At 33.9% G+C, this 18,501-nt stretch overlaps 1 protein-coding gene across 1 annotated transcript; it reads right to left on the reverse strand.

The window, feature by feature from the left end:
• Window positions 1–10,822: 10,822 nt before the first annotated feature.
• LOC127812731 (disease resistance protein RUN1-like) lies at window positions 10,823–16,407 on the reverse strand. The gene is made up of 5 exons (XM_052353254.1): window positions 15,555–16,407; window positions 13,617–14,721; window positions 13,150–13,527; window positions 12,131–13,045; window positions 10,823–12,041 (listed from the first exon to the last, which is right to left on the reverse strand). The coding sequence occupies exons 1-5, from the start codon at window positions 16,118–16,120 to the stop codon at window positions 11,355–11,357; spliced, it is 3,651 nt and encodes a 1,216-aa protein (XP_052209214.1). The 5' UTR covers window positions 16,121–16,407; the 3' UTR covers window positions 10,823–11,354.
• Between the last annotated feature and the right edge of the window lie 2,094 nt (window positions 16,408–18,501).

The following is an 18,501-nucleotide window of genomic DNA, read 5'->3' on the forward strand; positions in this document are numbered from 1 at the left end:
ATTTATTTCTTGTTTCTTGCTTCACTCAATTGATTAGAACCACTCCATTGTATATTGTGAGAAAACCCATTTCAATAAACTCCATGAAATCAAATCCCGTTGCTTCTAAGTGGAAGCCTTGAATGCCACCCCATGAACTTGTTCTAGAACAAAGAGGTAGGATTAAGCGAAAAAAGAAAATAGAAAAGCTATTTCTTTTGTAATTGAGCAATTGAAAGATGGGAGTAACTATCCCAAAAAATTAGGTTCCAAAACACTTGCCTTGCTCTTTTTAGTACTCTGCAAAGGGTTGATGTTTTGTAACCTACAAACCAGTGAAAGCTTGATGTCTTGACTTGTTATTATATAATTAGTGTTTTGGATTAATGGGAAATAAGGCTTTAGCTTTTAGAGTGGACTCAATTTCATACAATTGTATAACCCAGTTGCAGTTGCAGGACCTGCTTTTGATTGCTTGGGGATGAAAGTCTAAACTAGTTGGAAGCCACCTACAGATTGCTATTTGTCAATTAGAATATGTAAGAAGATAGACTGAATGTGAAGGACCCAATTAGAATCCAACTGTCAAGACTCCACCCATTAATGCAAAGGTTCACATCCAAAATGATAAGGCTTAGGGTCCCAATTGGAAGATTTAATGTCTAATCTAACTCAACTTCGATTAAAAATCAATTAAGTTATAGAAAAAGTTAAATGCTTTAAAGTTTTGACTCATTACACAAATCTTGATCCATTTTAAATTAAAAAATAACTTAGGCAAATTTTTGAATTAAATAAACTAAATTAAATTAAATTTATCTAGACTATTTGTCAGATCTGGAAATCTGACATGTGCTCTCACCAATTGTGGTGAGAATTTGAGAAGAATTAAGGGGAAATTTAGAAGAAATGTAGGGAGGGAGGGAGGGAGAGAGGAGAAAGTTAGGTGAGAAAAAGAGATGTCAATTATGATATTTGATAATTGAAGAATTCTAATATATATTAGGCTGAAATGAATGAAGAGAATTCTCTCTCATCTTCCAACACAATTTCCTGTTGCTTTTTCTTTGGTTCTTTTATTCTCTAAAAAACATTGAATTCATGAAAACAAATTTACATTCACCATGGAGCAATCTTAGGAAAAGCTCCAACTTTATTCGTTATCTTGTTCAATCAATTTTAGGAGATCAGGAAAAAGTGATAATATCTGTAATGAAGGTAATCCAAGGGAAGGAAAAAGGTCAAAATAAACTTGAAGTAGAAAAATATATAAAGAGATGATACATTTTGGTTAAACCAAAAGCATAATTTTCACATAGCAAGAAGGAAAAAGAGAACCACATAGCTAATCCAATTATCCAAAAGAGAAAACCTCAGTTGAGTTTACCTAAATTCTACTTCTTTATTTATTTATTTAAATCAAACTTGAGAATTTCAGGTTAAAGTTTAACAATCCATCAATAAGAAATTATAGATCTTATACGGACGAATCTAGTAAACTAACAATATCCAAATTTTAAGCTCAGTGTGACCTTCATGCTAGTATCATAGCATAAAGAGTTCCACTTGACCTCTATATGGCTTTCAAAAGATGGGTGATGTAGCTATTTGACAAACACTTCAGCCAAGGATTAAAAGTTCATCTGTTGTTCCAAATAGAAAATAAATTGAACTTTTTGCAATTTTTTTTTGGAAACAAAAGGGAAAAAATGAGTCTCAGGAGAACAAATTAAACCTTACATATACACACCCACTACTTGACTAATTAAAGTGTAAAATTTAATGCTAACTGTTTGTGATAAAGGTTCTTAACCAAACACCACCGATGGGTGGCTAACACTTCCAACTCTTAGATCCAAGAACTCTTCAAGTGGCACTTGCCATGGAACTCCAAAATCAAATTTTTTTTCAATTAGGGGACAAAAGATAGGGAACCTATGTATGAAGATTTTTTAAAAAGTCAACTATAGGTGTAAATTTGAGAATTGACAGATTAACAGACTTTGTTTCATTTCCTAGTCAGTCTTTTACTTCTTTCTTGTATTTTAAAATTATTCTCTTTCGTAAATTTGGATTTGTTAGCACCCTATATAAACCCCTCTCAGTATGGGTGAAAGCCGTGATTATTGGATTGATAAGCATATTTAAAAGTTGTTTCTCAGCATTATTGTCAATTTTAGTGTGATTTTACTTCGAGTTATACATCAGTACCATTGTTCTTATCACATATTTATCTGAAACAAAGCTAACAAACTGACATCCCTTTCCAGAAGATTTCAACTTGAATTGGAAAAAGGGACATCACCCGAATACAACAAATGGTGCAAAATATCCTACTAAGTGCTAACAAAAGCAATGAGTTTAAACTTTTTCCAAAGAGCTTATTGTTAGAGTTATGCCCCACAAGCCAATTATATTTACATGTAATTGATCATATTTTATATTGTGACTCTTTATCTTCAATCAATTATTATTGCAAGGTATTATGTTTTTATTTGTCATTGTTGGTTGTCGTTATTATTTATTGCAATCCATACTTGACAAAGTCCATAGATCAAATAGGCTCATGGAATATGGTCGTGCATAAAGATGACGATCATGAAACATATTCCTTATAAGCCTTGATCTTAAATGTTCTTAGTCATAGAGTTATTAAGATTGGACACTAATAACTCAGATAGACTAGCATATATGATGCATACTCAATCAGGAGAATGTCTTGTTTCATGGACATTGGTGTGTGGACACTAGTGCATATATGTGGGTGCTTATTATAAAAATAAGTACACTGAATTGACTCGCTACAGAATTCTTAATGGTTATTGTTTAATGTCAAATTGGAATTTCTGTGTTGCAATAGTGCAGATTGATCCTTAGACTTGAGACATCATGGTAGTCTTATATTTGACTGGTTACGCTTTGGTGTTTTTTTGGATTTTAATGAAATCATTAACAAACTATCACTGGGCGTGATCTTATCATATATAAAGACTTGTGAATGTCGAAATAGTATTCATCACTTATCATTAAGATGAGAGGATGTCCTATGTATTCTAATGATTTCATGACTGAGGAAATCCTTGGCCAATGTGAGGTGGAAATCAAAAAGTGTTTTGATTTCACTTATCAAGTCATAAATCTGGAATGGATACATAGTTATTGAATAATTAGGGTTTCGTCATAAAACCATACCCTAAATTCAATTGGGATATAGATTAATGAAAGGATTTTACTGCATAGTAATTGCAATTGAAAATGTTCGTGTTTTTCATCATTGGCTAGGTATTCATGGCATGTTACTAGACGTTAACCATGACACGTGGGATTTTAGAATTAATTTGATTAATTCTAAAACTATTAATTAAAGAGTTTAACTAAGAAGCCCATGAGATGTGCTAATTAAGAACCCCATAAGTTTAATTAAAGAGTTTAATTAATCTAATAAGTTAGGCCTTGATATAGCCCAATAGAATTAGCCCTACATCTAGTCTAATGATGGACCTAAGGGGTCACACACTTAGGTCGAGCCTATTCCACAATTTAAAAGAAAGTCGGCCCAATGTGATTAAGGGCCAAGCCTAAATTGTTTAGGGTTTTTCCAAGGCACGATTAGGGTTTTGAACTCTATTTATATGCCGCTTAAGAAGCTAGAAAAAGTAGAAGAAAATTCGGATTCTCTCAAGATGTGCCTAGGGTTGCTAGCACTACTCGAGGCGTTCGTGGAAGGGTCGATCGTGTGGACCGACTTAGAAGAGATCACGCTTGCATCTCTATAAATTGGAACCGGGCAGAATCGAAGCCTTCATGGTCAGCGATTTCTAACACTTATTACTACTACACTAAGATGACAGAAAGATAGTTTCTTTCATCACAAGTACTTATCACACCATAACAACAATAAAGAAACAAAAGAAGGATTTTTAGCAAAAAATAAGAAGGAAATAAAGATATTTTTCAAAAAAGAGAATGAAATAAAGAAAGAAGCTGATTCAAAACAAGAGAAACAGAGAATTTTATATCAATAATGAGCCTTCCAGGACCATCGGGACAACCTGTGCATATAGAGGAATGGGGTCCAAAAGAAAGTCCATCATCACCTGGTGGTCTACCAAATAACCATCAAGACAACCTGTGCTTGTTTTAGGATGACTACCAAGAAGAATGACTCTAGTGCTTGCTAGCTTTGCAGGAACATGATAATTCTTGCGATACTTGCAATCCCCCATACAACAACCAGAAACTACCTTCCCACAAGAATAGACTAGTCGGGCAACTTCTAAACTAGTAGATTGGGTGCTCTCCTTTTCATGTGCCTCCTTGTACACAAGGTGGACGCCAACCTCCTTCACTTCAAAAACTTGACTTGTAAGAATTGAGATATGCAGCTCATCACCACCTTCCAACTGTTCCTCAAACTTCCATATCAGGTCCTCACCAGCTCCTAGAATGCCAAAGAATCTTGGACTATAGCTCCATTTCAAATGCCGGTTGCATTACTAATAACCATGTGTAAGCCCTAGTGGTCCAACCCAAAATATGAAGCAATGGAACTAGCGCATAAATAAAACACATAGACAAACCTTGAATTCTGCGATTAACATGGGAAGGTATAATAAAAGATATCGAGGACCCAATGTTCTTAAGATTGAACCTAATAAGAATCTTGCTTCCTAGAAGATAAGTGCAAAATGTATGAGGTTTATGCAATCCCTAACCCACATAGAGAGGAGGGGGGGGGGGGGGGAGGGAGGGAGGGAGGAAGCCTCTTTTTGACAGACACAACATTTGAGAAAAGCTCTACATGTGAATTCTTCAAGGTTTCAAAGTCGCGCAAGCACAAATTTTAATTAGTTGTGCATCAACACTACTTAAGGGTTCTAACTTCAATATGCCCCAAATCTCAACTAGACTTGTACAATCTTCATAACAAAAATGTTATTGGATGGAAGTCAAATGATTCAAAGTTTATCTTTTCCAACAATTCACTTCCTCTAATCTACAATTATTTTTACTTCTGGTGTAACACATTAAGCGATAAAAGCCTTGCGCATGATTCAAACCACAATTTCTTGAGCCCACAAAGATCCCTGATAAAATCTAGGAGGCTAAAAATAGGATTATAACTCAAATTTAATATCCACAATGAAGATAGATTACCAAATTCCCGAGGAAAGTTGTGATAAGATAGATTGCAATTTTGCAAGGCATAAATGCACTAAAGATTGTGGAAAAGAAACCTTTGAAATTTCTGTATGACTTCTTAAATTTAATGGCCAAGGCCATATAGACACATGCCATGCTTTAACCTCTGGAGCTATAGAGAGTAATTCATTTACTGGAGTTCCATCTGCTAGAAGCACAGTTAAAAAATCCATATTTCCTAGCTCCACTGAAAAATTTTCAAGATTTAAGCAACTAGAAAGCGTTGCTAGAGATTTTAGCCTACAAATAGTTTCTAGAAGCTTCCTCAAGGTTTGACAATTCCTCAAGTTTAAGAAAACAAGTCGTTCTAGGCATCATCCGATTGATTCATTAACTTTAACCAATCTAGAATAATTTTCAAGTGTAAGTCTCTCAAGATTGGGCAACATTGAGAAACCTGATAAAGGATATGAGAATGACTTAGATTGAGGACTTTTAGTAATACAATCCACTGTAAAACAAGAAGGAATGTCAATAATTTAATGAAATTACAAAATGATAATAGATAAAAGAAAGAAAAGGAAATAAGAAACAAACCTTGGTTCCATTCAAGAACTTTTTCAAGCAACCATAAGGCATCTCAACAGCAAACAATCTATCAAAAGGGAAATCAATATTGGGCATCAACTATAAAGGGAAACTAAACCAATACAACCATTGCAATCCTTCTGGGAAGTTTTCACAGTTTCAACATACTTGTACATCACTAATTTGTATAAGTTGTAGGTTAGAAATCCTTGTAATTGCATCAACCTCTAAGACTACTTCATTGGAATTTTTTGTAGGAAGATCGAAGAAGATGCCAACATGACATCTCTTGTGATTTTCGGAGCAACTTTCCAAGTGGGGAGCAAAGCTTTTCCATTTAGATTTATCTTCCACCAAGAAATGCATATCAAGAACGAGGCCTTTGATATTGTTTTTTTTTTTTTTTTTTGTACTACCAAAGAACGGAAGGAGGGGGAAAATATGGGTAAATTAAATGGTATCATTTCACAAACATGTAAAAATATACTTGAGTAAAGTAAAATCTTATAATTTCTTCTCTCAACATGTGAACGGAATCTTTGGGATTCCAAAACCTGTTGCGTTTTCCAAAATCATAGAGTGATTTTTGCTGAATGATTTCCCTTTCCATTTCCTAAACCAATGGATACATCGCCAACTTGTTAAATATATCAAATGCTAATAGAATTCTATCAATGAGATTTTGAATCCCAACCAATACATAATAATCGCATCCATCTAGGACTATAATTGTGAAGTCTTTGTCCTTTTCAACGAAGAAGCAAACAATGTCAAGGAATAAATTTCTGCCGTGGTGATCTTGTAAAGAGTGGTAACTTAGTTTCAGTCTTTCAAAGATTTTCCTATTAGGAATTGGTTTCAATCTTTGCAATTACTTTTCCAAACATCCAAGCTTTTTCCAGATAAAGAAAACCCAAAGTTTTAAAAATTGAGGGAAGCTTGTTGCAATACTGTGCTGCCCTTTCTGAGTTTGTCAAATAACCATCAATAGGATGGTTCTGTCCAAAGGCATACCAACTGAACGATTTTAAGAATTTGTGGTGATCCAACTCATTTACCCAGTATACTTTACAATATTCATGTGCTCTTATTAAACATTCATGTCCAATGGTTTTGATCATTTTACTGCTTGGAGAAAGCCCATCGTGCATGCCAAGGACTGCATCCAATTGTTCTCATTTATCCACATCATCCAAAACAATAATAACTCTTTTAGAACTTACAACTTCTTTAATCTTAACAATCCCTTCATCAACACTAATTATTTTTTCCTTTCCTTTAAAACATCTGAAAGAAGTTGCCTTCATAAAAAAAAAAAAAATTAAGCCATTTTGTTGTCTCGAAATTTCTCTTATATCAAGTAGGAAGCTATTTTTGGCACAAGAATGGTTGTGAGAAGTTAACTTCTCTTCTATCAAAGTTACCTTCAAATTTTGAGAAGTTCAAGCTATACACAAATTTAGCAATGGTTGTCTTGCCAATTCCACCCATCCCACAAATTGCAACAATTCAAAAATCACTCACTCCATCTTCTAACCACAAGAATGTAGTCCAATAGGGGTATGGAGCAACATTCAAGATTCTTTGCCTTAGCTGTCTTCAACCACCTAGACAATTTTTTGGATAAACTTTGACTTGTGACTATGATTTGCAATCAAGATGAAAAATAATAGGTCGAAATATGAAAAACGTGTCACAACATTTGGTAGGTATGTGACAAATTATCAAAGTTGTCATAGCCATTTAAAACACTACAATGATTCAAATTTAAAAACTAATATCATTACTATAATGTTGAAAACCTGAAAGAAAAATGAGAAATAACATAAATATTAGGAACTGGATGATAAGTGGACTCTATTTAATGAGAAGGAAATCTCATTTTTCATAAATAAAATACGTTCCGAACATATGGAATTCTTCTAATTTTCAATCTCACATAGTCACACTTTTGATGCCATTCACTTAAATTTATGAATTCCTTTTTTTTAAGTTATAGGGTTATTTAGTTAAAAAAAAAAAACATTTTTCAATTTTGTATCTCAAGTTTTTCTTTTCCACGAAAAAAAAATGAAAAATGCATTCCATTTTTGAATATCAAAAAGTATTTTATTATATTGGAAAGTAAAAATAAGTTTTTTAAATGATTGTGTAGAACGTGATTTCAATTGTTATATAATACAATATATTGATATCAATAATATTATTATAATATTAAAATAATAAAATTAAAACTATCAAAATGATATTTATGATATTGTTAATAATAAACCTTTAAAGAAAATAATTAATTCATAATATTGCAAATTTGAAAGGATGGAAGAAAGGATAACTTGGTGGGAAATTTTATATTTTTAAGTCAAATTCAAGTGAAATTTGCATAACAATGGTAGAGTTTCACATTCTTATAGCAGAATGGAGATTGATGCACCTATTATATTAATACAATATCATGTCTAATATATTAGTAAAATAAGATTAAAAATGATAATGAGAATTAATTCAAAAATTTAGTCATTACTTAACACCATCTAATAGTCATTAGGATGACACTTTCAAAATAAGTTTTTTTGTAACAATATAAAAAATTATTAAAATTTCATAATTAAAAAACATTTATCGAAATGTTAAAAAAGTTACCATATCATACTGATCCACATAAAAAATGTGGCAGCACGACAGAAAAAACCATCAAACCGCTTGTGAACAAGTGATGGTATTTTTAGAAATATAAAACTGATTACAACCAAATAAATAAAATCCATAAAGAGTGTGTGACCATATTCTTTTAGAACAGTCAAGATCAGGATAATTTTAAATTTTTACTGTGCAAAAAATATGTTTATTGGGAGGGTTTTGTAATTTATCCTTGCAAAATTACTGAGTTAGTAAATTATTTACTTGTAATTGGATCTATGACATAAGCATTGAGGTTGAAATTTTGTATTTTGTTTTCTCTTTATTTATATGTACGAATAATGTGCATGATTTTTTATCAGGGTTTCAGGGGTACCTTATGCCAACAATTAGGTGACAGAGAGTAAAGGGAATTTATAAGTCATGGGTCTTGGCAACAAGAATAAACCCATTGGCCGATGGATTCCTTCTAGTAGCAGCCAGCAAGCGTTTTTAATTTTGATTTTTCTAATTTTTGTTCAATCAATTTTAGCTGAAATATTGCTATAACAACTCAGGGTTGAGCCAATGCCCCTGTTTGTTGCAGCTTAAAAGCTGTAATTTTTAGTTTCTAATTTTAAAAAAGTTAGGATGTAGTATTTGTTTTAACTTATAGAATTCTAACTTATACCTTCTATTAGCTTTTAGAAGGGGTAGAAGCTGACTTTTTCAAAGATGGGGTATCCTAGCTTTTATAACTTCTGCTTAAATAATTACATTTTTATGATAATTTTATCCTTATTTTTAGCAAAGAATTACCCTCTTATCTACGCAATCATGGGTTTTTCTTCTCTACCGCCATCTCCATTTTCAAATCTCTTCCTCTCTCTCGTCATCTTCCTCTCTCTCTATACTTTAATTAATTTTTTTATAACACTTGAAATTTATACATATACACTAATTAATTTTTAAATTATCATTTTATAACTACTAAGGGTATTATAGACAATTATACAAAAATAAGTTATTTTACAACTTATGATATCAAACACTACAACTACTTAACTACAACTTCTAAGAAGTTGCAACAAATAGGTTCACAATTTATTTTAAGTTTTAGAAACTATAATCTAAAAAGCTATAAGCTATAATTTCTTTAATTAAACTGCAACAAACAGGGCCAATGTATACTTCAGCCAAAATCTGCTGACAAAGATACGCATAAAGCAAAGAGAAAACTGCAAAATGTGACCTACACGTTCTCATCCTTAAATTCTAACTCTGTCAAAGGTCGGTGAGCTATTGTATATGACCGACTCTTCACTAGTTTTGGAAGCAAACCGAAGTTATTTGACCAATTTGGCCATTACATGTTGAATTTTTTTATGCAAGGAGTCTTATTTCCAAGAGGATTCTTTTTTTTTTTTTTTCCTTTTGGTCAAAAAGACACTTGCTGTATCAATATATTGCAAATTAGCCTTAAATGAAATGTGAAGTACATGGGTTTTCAAGAGGCATTTTCAGGGGTCATAGATAGTTTGCCTATCTTCCAAACTACTATCTTCCAAATATCATAATTAAAGCAAGGACACGTCACTGGTTCTAAATGAATATCCTCTGCTGCCATTGCACTATATTCCTAAAGACAAACAATGAAGCAGAGGGCTTATGTCCCTCTCCCATCAACAAGAAGTAATTAATGTTGAGGGAGGGCAAATTTGAAAAGAGAGAGAGTTGAAGAAATTTCTAAAAATTACATTGTATTGACTGCTATAGGAGAAGCCTAAACCAAATAAAGTTAATCCAGGCAGTAAAATGTCATGGACCAAATCCATGGAGGTAATGATTTGCAAAGAACATTAAGCAAAGGAGAAAGGAATACTGTACCCTTCCACTGCAATATGAATACCAATGACATGTTCATGAATGGTACCTGGATGAATTTTTAAGTTTAACATGATTATTATGCAGCAACAAAGACCATAATGCAGTTACCTATATGCGTACGGCCGTTCTTCAAGAAAAGATTTATTGATTTCTTATAAGTATTTCCAGAAAAGCTGTTGAGAAGCTGATAAATTGTTCTTTAATCAACAGATTATTTGCAGAAAGAAGTAGAGAAACAGAGTTCATAAGACGTTCTCTAACTAGACAAAATGAAGATCCTCCAATGGCATTCTTTTATATAGTTGAAACACCTGTTGATGAAACAACAACTGGCTATTTCTGGGAAAAAAAAAAAAACTAAAGGATACAATTTAAATAAAATCAATTAGGTGCAAAAGTGCAATAATACTGGGAATAGCAGCATGTTGATATAATTGAATACACATCAAGATTTTAAATATAATTAGGTTTGAGCAAAAACACTGCCCAATGAAGAACAGAAATATATATTGATCACAACTCCATAAACCAGAATAATATTGACAATTTTTCAAAGTAAACAGAGAAGTAACCGTGCCAAAACTGTTCCATAAACATGCTAACAAACTGAATAGGATAGGGATTCACATAACTAAGAGACTGGTTGAATCGTGAAGAAACCCATGTCACACAAAAGGAGGCATAGTTAAATGCAATGGATGCAGTGGCAGTATTAACAGAATGTCAACATGCAATCCTAATAACTTCCTTTCAGTTACAGGTTTTGCAAAAAGTGGCAAAGTCTTCTCAATGTTCAAATATAAAAATCTTTGAGTTGTACAAATATCAAGCATCATTACCTTCCAATTTCCAAAGAAAGAAAGAGGGTGGAGCAGTGAAAAACCACTAGCAAAAGAAGAGAGAAACAGAGAACTTTATATACACAAGCAGCATGCAAGGCCCACATGCTCCCATCCTTTCCTCTCAAAATTCAAGTTCTATTCATGGTTGGATAGAATAATTCCATCAATAGTAGTTTCATCTTAAACTAAATGGACGCGAAACAGCATAAAAAAAAACTCATGATTTATTTAGGGGGCCCATCACAATCAACAAGCTCTAAACATTTTTTACCGTGATGCCTTCATTCCACGACTGGCACCCTAAGAATAGAGAGAAATGGGGCGGAACCGATCTTTACACCACCCATAGTGATATTCCAAATAACCGTCAGGACAACCTCTGCAATCAGCAGGATGGGTGCCAAGAACAACGACTCTAGTGCTTGCTGGATCTGCAGGCACTGGAAAATCCTCGCAGTGCTCACAATCCCCATTACAAAAACCAGGAACGACATTTCCATAGGGATGAATTTGTTGGGAAACTTCTAAACTAAGAGATTGAGTGCTCTTCTTTTCTTCTGCCTCCTTGTACACAAGGTGAATCCCAACCTCATTCACTTGATAATGATCACTTGTAACTGAAATATTTACTTCATCGCCACCTTCCAACTGATCCTCAAACTTCCAATAACTTAACCACATCAAGTCCTCACCAGCTCTTGGAATGCCATGAACTTCTGGGCAATAGCTCCATTTCAAATGCTTGGTTGCATTACTGATAATTGTGTGTAAGTGCCAGCCTCCCGTCCCATCATAATCAGATGAAGCATTGGAAGTCCCAGGGTTGGGAAGTGCATAAACAGAACATATAGACAAACCTTGAGTTCTGAAATTAGCACCAGAAGGCATGGTAAAAGATATTGAGGATCCTACATTCTTAAGACTGAATCTGTTAGGCATCTTGCTTCCAAGCACATAAGTGCAAAATGTATAAGACTCATGTAATCCCTATACAAAAAAAACAACATAAGTTAAACAGTAATATACAACCCCCTGTGTGTGTGCGTGTGTGTGAGAGAGAGAGAGAGAGAGCGCACTAGGGGAGGAGACATCCGCGTTTTATGTGATGCATTGATTGATAAAAACTTCATAAGTGATTTTTCCATGCCTTCAAAGTCACATAAGCCCAAATTGTTAATTAGCTCCGCATCAACACATTCCAAGGGTTCTAATTTGAATAAGCCGAAAATCTCAACTAGACTGCTGCAAGAATAATAACCCAAGGTTTTTATGGTTAAATCTACTGAGGCAAAGCTTATTTTTTCCAACAATTCACTGTCTTCAGTCTGCAATTCTTCTAAACTTTGCTGCAGCCCGTGAAGTGTCAAAAGCCATGGACATGATTTTAACCATAGCTTCTTGAGCCCAAAAAGATCCCTAATGCAATTTGGGAGGCTACAAATTGGATTCCTGCTCAAATCCAATATCTGCAATGAGGATAGGCTGCTAAATTCCCTAGGGAAACTGTCATCAGACAGATTGCAATTTGCAAGACTTAAATGTACCAAAGACTTTGGAAAAGAAACCCATGAAAATTCTGGCTGACTTCTTAGATTTAGTGGACAAGGCAATGCAGATAAATGCCATGCTTTCACCTCCCCGTTGATAGAGAATAATCGATTTATTGCAGTTCGATCTGCTAGAAGCACTGCCAAAGAATTCATATTACCCAGCTCAGCTGAAACATTTTCAAGCATTAAGCAACCGCTAATGTCGAGTGTTGCCAAAGATTTTAGCCTATAAAAGGTTTGTGGAAGCTCCCTCAAGCTTTGACAATCACTCAAGTTTAAGAAAACAAGTCTTTCTAGGCATCCAATTGATTCATCAACCTTAACCAACCTAATACAATTTTCAAGTATAAGTCTCTCGAGATTCGGCAACCTTGAGAAATTAGGAGTCTTGAAAAGATAATGGGAATGACTTAGATTAAGGATTTTCAGTAATAAGAGGCACTGTAAAACAACAAGAGAGAACGAACGTTAATAATTTGATTGAAAATCTAATGAAAATACATATTGGTAGAAGAAATAAAAAGAAAAGGAAATAAGAAACCAACCTTGGTTCCATTCAAAACCTTTTGCAAGCAACTATAAGGCGTTTCAAGAGCAACCAGCATGTCCAAAGGAAAATCGTTGGGCATCCTTTGTAAAGGGAAATGAGACCAATGCAACCACCTCAATCCTTTGGGGAAATTTTCATAGTTTCCAAATACTTGTACATGACTAATCTGTAGAAGTTGTAGATTGGACATCCCTGAAAATGCATCACCTTCCAAAGCTACATTTGAATTTTTTGTAGTAATGCCCATAGGGGAACCAAAGGGAAACCTCTTCCGCTTTTTAGAGCAGCTGTTGGGCCCAAAGCTGTTCCATTCAGACTCATATTCCTTCAAGAAATGCATGTCAAGAACGAGGCCTCTGATTTTTGTTGTGCCCTGACAAAGAAGGGGAGGGGTAGCATCGATAAATAAATACCATCTTTTCACAAATATGTACAAAATAAATAAGTATAGTTAATTCATACAGTTTTTTCATTCAAGACGCTAAAGGAATCCTTGTGATTCCAGAGCCTGCTCCGTTTTCTTAACTCTTTGGGTGATTCTTGCCGGACAATTTCCCTTCCCATTTCCTGAATCAATTGATGCATCAGCAGCTTGTTAGCTCCATCAATGGTTAACATATTTCTGTCAATAAGATTTTGAATCCCAACCAATGCGTAATAATCACATCCCTCTAGGATTGTAATTGTGGTGTCTTTGTCCCCTCCAACAAAGAAGCAAGCAATATCCAGGAATAAATCTTTGTCATGGTCATCTTGTAAAGAGTCATAACTTAGTTTGAGTTTTTCAAGGATTTCATTGTCAGGAATTGCCTTCAATTTTTGTAGTTGACTATTCCACACATCTAAACTTTTGCCAGATAGGGAAGAACCCAAAATTTTAACAGCTAATGGAAGCCCTCTGCAATAATCTACTGCCCTTTTTGAGTCTACCAAATAACCATCAATAGGATGGCTTTGTCCAAAGGCATACAAACTGAAAAGTTGTAGGGATTCGTCGTGATCCAACTCCTCTACCTTGTGTACTTTCCAACACTCATGAGCCCTTAGTAATTGCTCATGTCTAGTAGTTATGATCAATTTACTACCTGGTGAAAGCCAATCCTTCATTCCAAGGACTACATCTAATTGTTCCCGTTTATCCACATCATCAAGAACTATAAGAACTCTTTTAAAACCAATAGCTTCTTTGATCTTAACAATCCCTTCATCAACATTGCGTATTTCTTCCCCTTTTCTTCTCAAAATATCTGAAAGAAGTTGGCTTTGTAAACGAATTAAACCGTTTTGTTGTCCAGAAATTTCTCTTATATTTGCTATGAAGCTGCTACCTTCAAATTTTGAGGAGTTTGAGTTGTACACAAATTTGGCAATGGTTGTTTTGCCAATTCCACCCATCCCACAAATGGCAATAATTCCGGCATCAGCCCCTCCATCTTGTAACCACAAATTAATGCTTTTGGCACGGGAACCTAATCCAATGGGGTAAGGTGCAACATTCAAGACTCTTGGCCGCCTTATCTTGTCTTCAACCACCTTGACAATTTTTTGGATAAACTTTGACTCGCGCCTATGGTTTGCAATCAATACAAAAAGTAATAGCTCATCAATCGCTAAGCATTTGACAACTTAAATAAATTAAAATTTTCTATGAAAAACTAAAACTTATTATGAAAATTATCACGGTCCACAAAAAAATTGCATCCATTTGAACTTAAAATTAATACCATTAGGATGAAGCCAAAAATATGAAAAGAACAATGGAAAAAAAAAAAAAAGATAAATCATAGAAATCGAATGGCAAAAGAACTCTATTTAATGACAAGGAATTTTATTTTTCAAAAATGAGATACGTCTTCACTCGTGAAGTTCCTCTAGTCTACCAATCCCTCTCCCTACCCAGGCTACTTGAATTTATTATCTTTTAGAAAGTTAATGGACTCTATTTCTAAAAGAATATATCTTCTTGCAAAGACATTGCATCACAAGCAGTGTCCGTAGGGCTATCCTGTAACGGTGAAACAAATTAGCTATATTATAATTATGATCTAATTAATACACCATTTATGATATTGTTGGTAATATAATTCTATATTGCTATATTATAATTATGATCTAATTAATTTGATAATATTATAATATAAAAACTACCAAAATTATATTCATGATATTGTAATATTACAATTTTAATTATATTGATCTTAAAGTTTATTTTTTAAAAAAATTAAAAATTTTACAATGGAAAATTGTATCTATTAATATTTTTACTATTAATGATTAGTCAAATATACTTTTTTGGATACATTTTTGCACCTTAGAATATTTAATTAATATTGTAATTAAATTACAGTCCACTCACAGCTATAACCATGGACAAAGTAGCGGATGAAAAAGATTACCTATCACCTCCATCTGGTAAACGCATTCCTGCTATAACAGCAACTTCCTCCAGCGCTTCCCTCCACCCCTTCAATTTCTCCAACCAACCACTCCTTTGCTGCTTCACCCTCTCCCACCTCGAACTTATTGAATCGCTCTTCATGCCTCGCGAATGCCTCCGCATAAACTCCCTTTTGTTTCCTGACATCCGACGGATCCACGCCGTAGAACACCGGCAGAACCACGTGGCCAGAGTCCCCCCTCCGTCGTCTTCCGAGGATCATCGCAAGCTCATCGAGGCACCAGGTCGAAGACGCGTAGTTTCTGGAGAAGACAACAATTGAAACCCTCGACTCTTCGATTGCCCCCCGCAGCTCAACCTCGATGCTTTCTCCTCTTTGAATTTCATCGTCGTCCCTGAAGGTGCGAAATCCGGCGTTCGTAAGAGCCGCGTAGAGGTGGTCGGCGAAGGTCCAGCGAGTGTCCTCGCCTCTGAAGCTCAAGAACACGTGATAGCTGCCGCTACATCGAGAAGCGGAAGGGGAGGAGCAGGAGGAGGGGGGCTCTTTGGCTCTTGTAGTGGTAGTCATTGAACAGAGGGAGCAGAGAAGAATGGATCTGTTGGAGAAAAGTGGAGATCAATCAAAGTCTTTACCTCTTTGGTTTATCATCAGAAGTAGAGACTAGAGAGCATCGTGAACTCTGAAGTAGATGGAACTCAGACGTCCGGGAAGACGAGAGAAAATAAGGAGAAATAGACAAGAAAAAGTAAAGCAAAGCAAAGCATTGGTCAAAAATCACACATTGAATGGGCAACTTCCAGGAAACTTGGGCAAAATTTCGCGAGAAAAAAAAAAAAAAAAATCAGAAAAAGTAGAGTATCATAAGCAAAATTATTGAATGGGCAACTAGTAGTAAGAAGCCTGGGTGAAATTATTCTTAATACGATAATTTGATTTGTCATCAGAATGTTGGTGGGGTAGAGACTAGACTTGAGAGTTGAGTATCGTCAACTCTCAAGTCAAAAAGCAAAGCAAATTATTGTTGGGGCATCTTCTAGGAAACCCACCAAAGCAAAGCAAAGCAAATCAAATTAGGAGAGAGAGTGAGAGAGAGGAGGCGACCAAAGCAAAGCAAAATCAAAAAGTCCCTAGGGCGTACATTAATCGGTAAAGAAAAAAATGTGTTCGGGTGTCAATTTTTTGGACTCCACGTTCGGTGTTTGACCGTGACTAAGAGATAATACAACAAGTAGACTTTGATTAAGAGATAATTTAACAAGTAAAGAATAATTTTAAAAAATAAAAAATACATATCATCCTCGTATTTGTGGTTGTGTTAGGAGTTAAAACCTGTCTGCTAAATTTCTTGATTTACCTCTCTTGTTAAAATTGTAATTTCGAATAGCATAGACATTCGTGATGTGATGGTACGTTAATAAAAAAAAATAATTATTAAATGGGCAATTACTAAAAAATTGAGAAAAAAATTTGGAGGGAAAAAAAGTACAGTGGATGGGCGAAATTATTATTAATATGATAATTTGATTTGTCAGTAACTTATTATTAAATAAAAATATAAAATAATACGAGAAAGCAACTAATAATGTTACAATAAATGCACTGATTGAGTTAAAACAAAATATTAAAAAAAAACATAAATTAATAGATTGGATAGGTGAAAAGTACAGTAGTTTCTTGGTTATATAATAAACAAAAATACAACGCTTTTGTTTAAATGGGTTTGGAGATTTATTGACAATGAAGATCCCTTTAGCCCAAAGTCCTTAATAAGAAAAATATGTGGATTAAATGTAAAGGAAATCCTTGACAATATTCAAAAAGATATATTGATCTTGGAAAAGAGAAATTCTAGCTAACAAGACCAATGAAAGAGGGGTTAGCATTTTGTATTGGGATAGACAATAAAATTATATTTGGGAAGAATATTTGGATTGAAAATAAATTGTTAAAATTTTTACCATCCCAAATTGTTTTTAGTATTTTTGAATCAAGAGGTCATTCCATCTAGAACATGGGGTTCTAGGAATTGCAGTCTTTTTTTGGAGCTTGAAATGGAGAAGACCGTTGACAAAATGGGAATTGCAGTCTTTTTTTTGGTTGAACTTACAAGAGTTAATTTTAAATGGGTGCATCAAGAAGACAATCTTGGACATGATTATTTGGAAGTTTAACATTTTGAGCATATATTCTATTAAATCTTTATGTCTTCAAATGGAACTATTAGAAATTGGTGCTTTGAAAGGTAATCTCGCTCTTTTTAATTGCAAGTGTTAAAAGCTCCTCCTAAAGTTGAGTTTTTTACAAAATTAGTTGTGATGTCTCATAGAGAAAAAGAGCCCATTAAAAGGAAAAATCCAAAAAAACCCAAATATACTTTTTAATTAAAATAATAAATGAAATTGTATATGGGAGACGAGACATGATCTCCCAAACGTTTCAAGAAGGCAGTCTCCCAAAGACCTGCATGAAGCAAGCAAGAAGGAGATGACAGTCGCTGCATCAAGCGACAATAAAGAAGATGTGTGGCATGCATGGCCCCAGATAGGTGTACGACATGTGTGGCCTCATTATAAAAAAAATTAATATTTTTGCTAAAATTTTTAAAAAATTGTTACTAAATTTAAAAAATAATTTAATAATTAAAATTAAATTTAGTTGTTGTTTTGAGAAATCATTGCTAAATTCAAAAAAAAATTAACATTTGCTGAGGTTTGAAAAACCATCGTAAAATTCATCAAAAAATTTAATTTTGCGATGGTTTCAAAAAATCGCCGCTAAATTTAGAAAATAATTTAATAATTAAAAATTAAAATTAAATAACATTTGTGGTAATTTTAAAAAATCGCTGCAAAATTCATTAAAAATTTAATTTTGCTGTGATTCCAAAAAATCGCTGCTAAATTTAGGAAAAAAACAATTAATTAAGAATTAAAATTAAATAACATTTG

The sequence above is a fragment of the Diospyros lotus genome, chromosome 11, assembly GCF_014633365.1.
Source record: "Diospyros lotus cultivar Yz01 chromosome 11, ASM1463336v1, whole genome shotgun sequence".
Classification (NCBI taxonomy): domain Eukaryota; kingdom Viridiplantae; phylum Streptophyta; class Magnoliopsida; order Ericales; family Ebenaceae; genus Diospyros; species Diospyros lotus.

Bases quoted from the DNA above. Each gene is read 5' to 3' on its own strand.
- LOC127812731 (XM_052353254.1), bottom strand. From the start codon at position 16,120: ATGACTACCACTACAAGAGCCAAAGAGCCCCCCTCCTCCTGCTCCTCC. The intron at 14,722-15,554 runs ATAGGTAATCTT...TGCAAACCATAG, and splicing joins GCGTTTACCAGATGGAGGTG to GCGCGAGTCAAAGTTTATCC. The intron at 13,528-13,616 runs GTATGAATTAAC...CTTCTTTGTCAG, and splicing joins GCGTCTTGAATGAAAAAACT to GGCACAACAAAAATCAGAGG.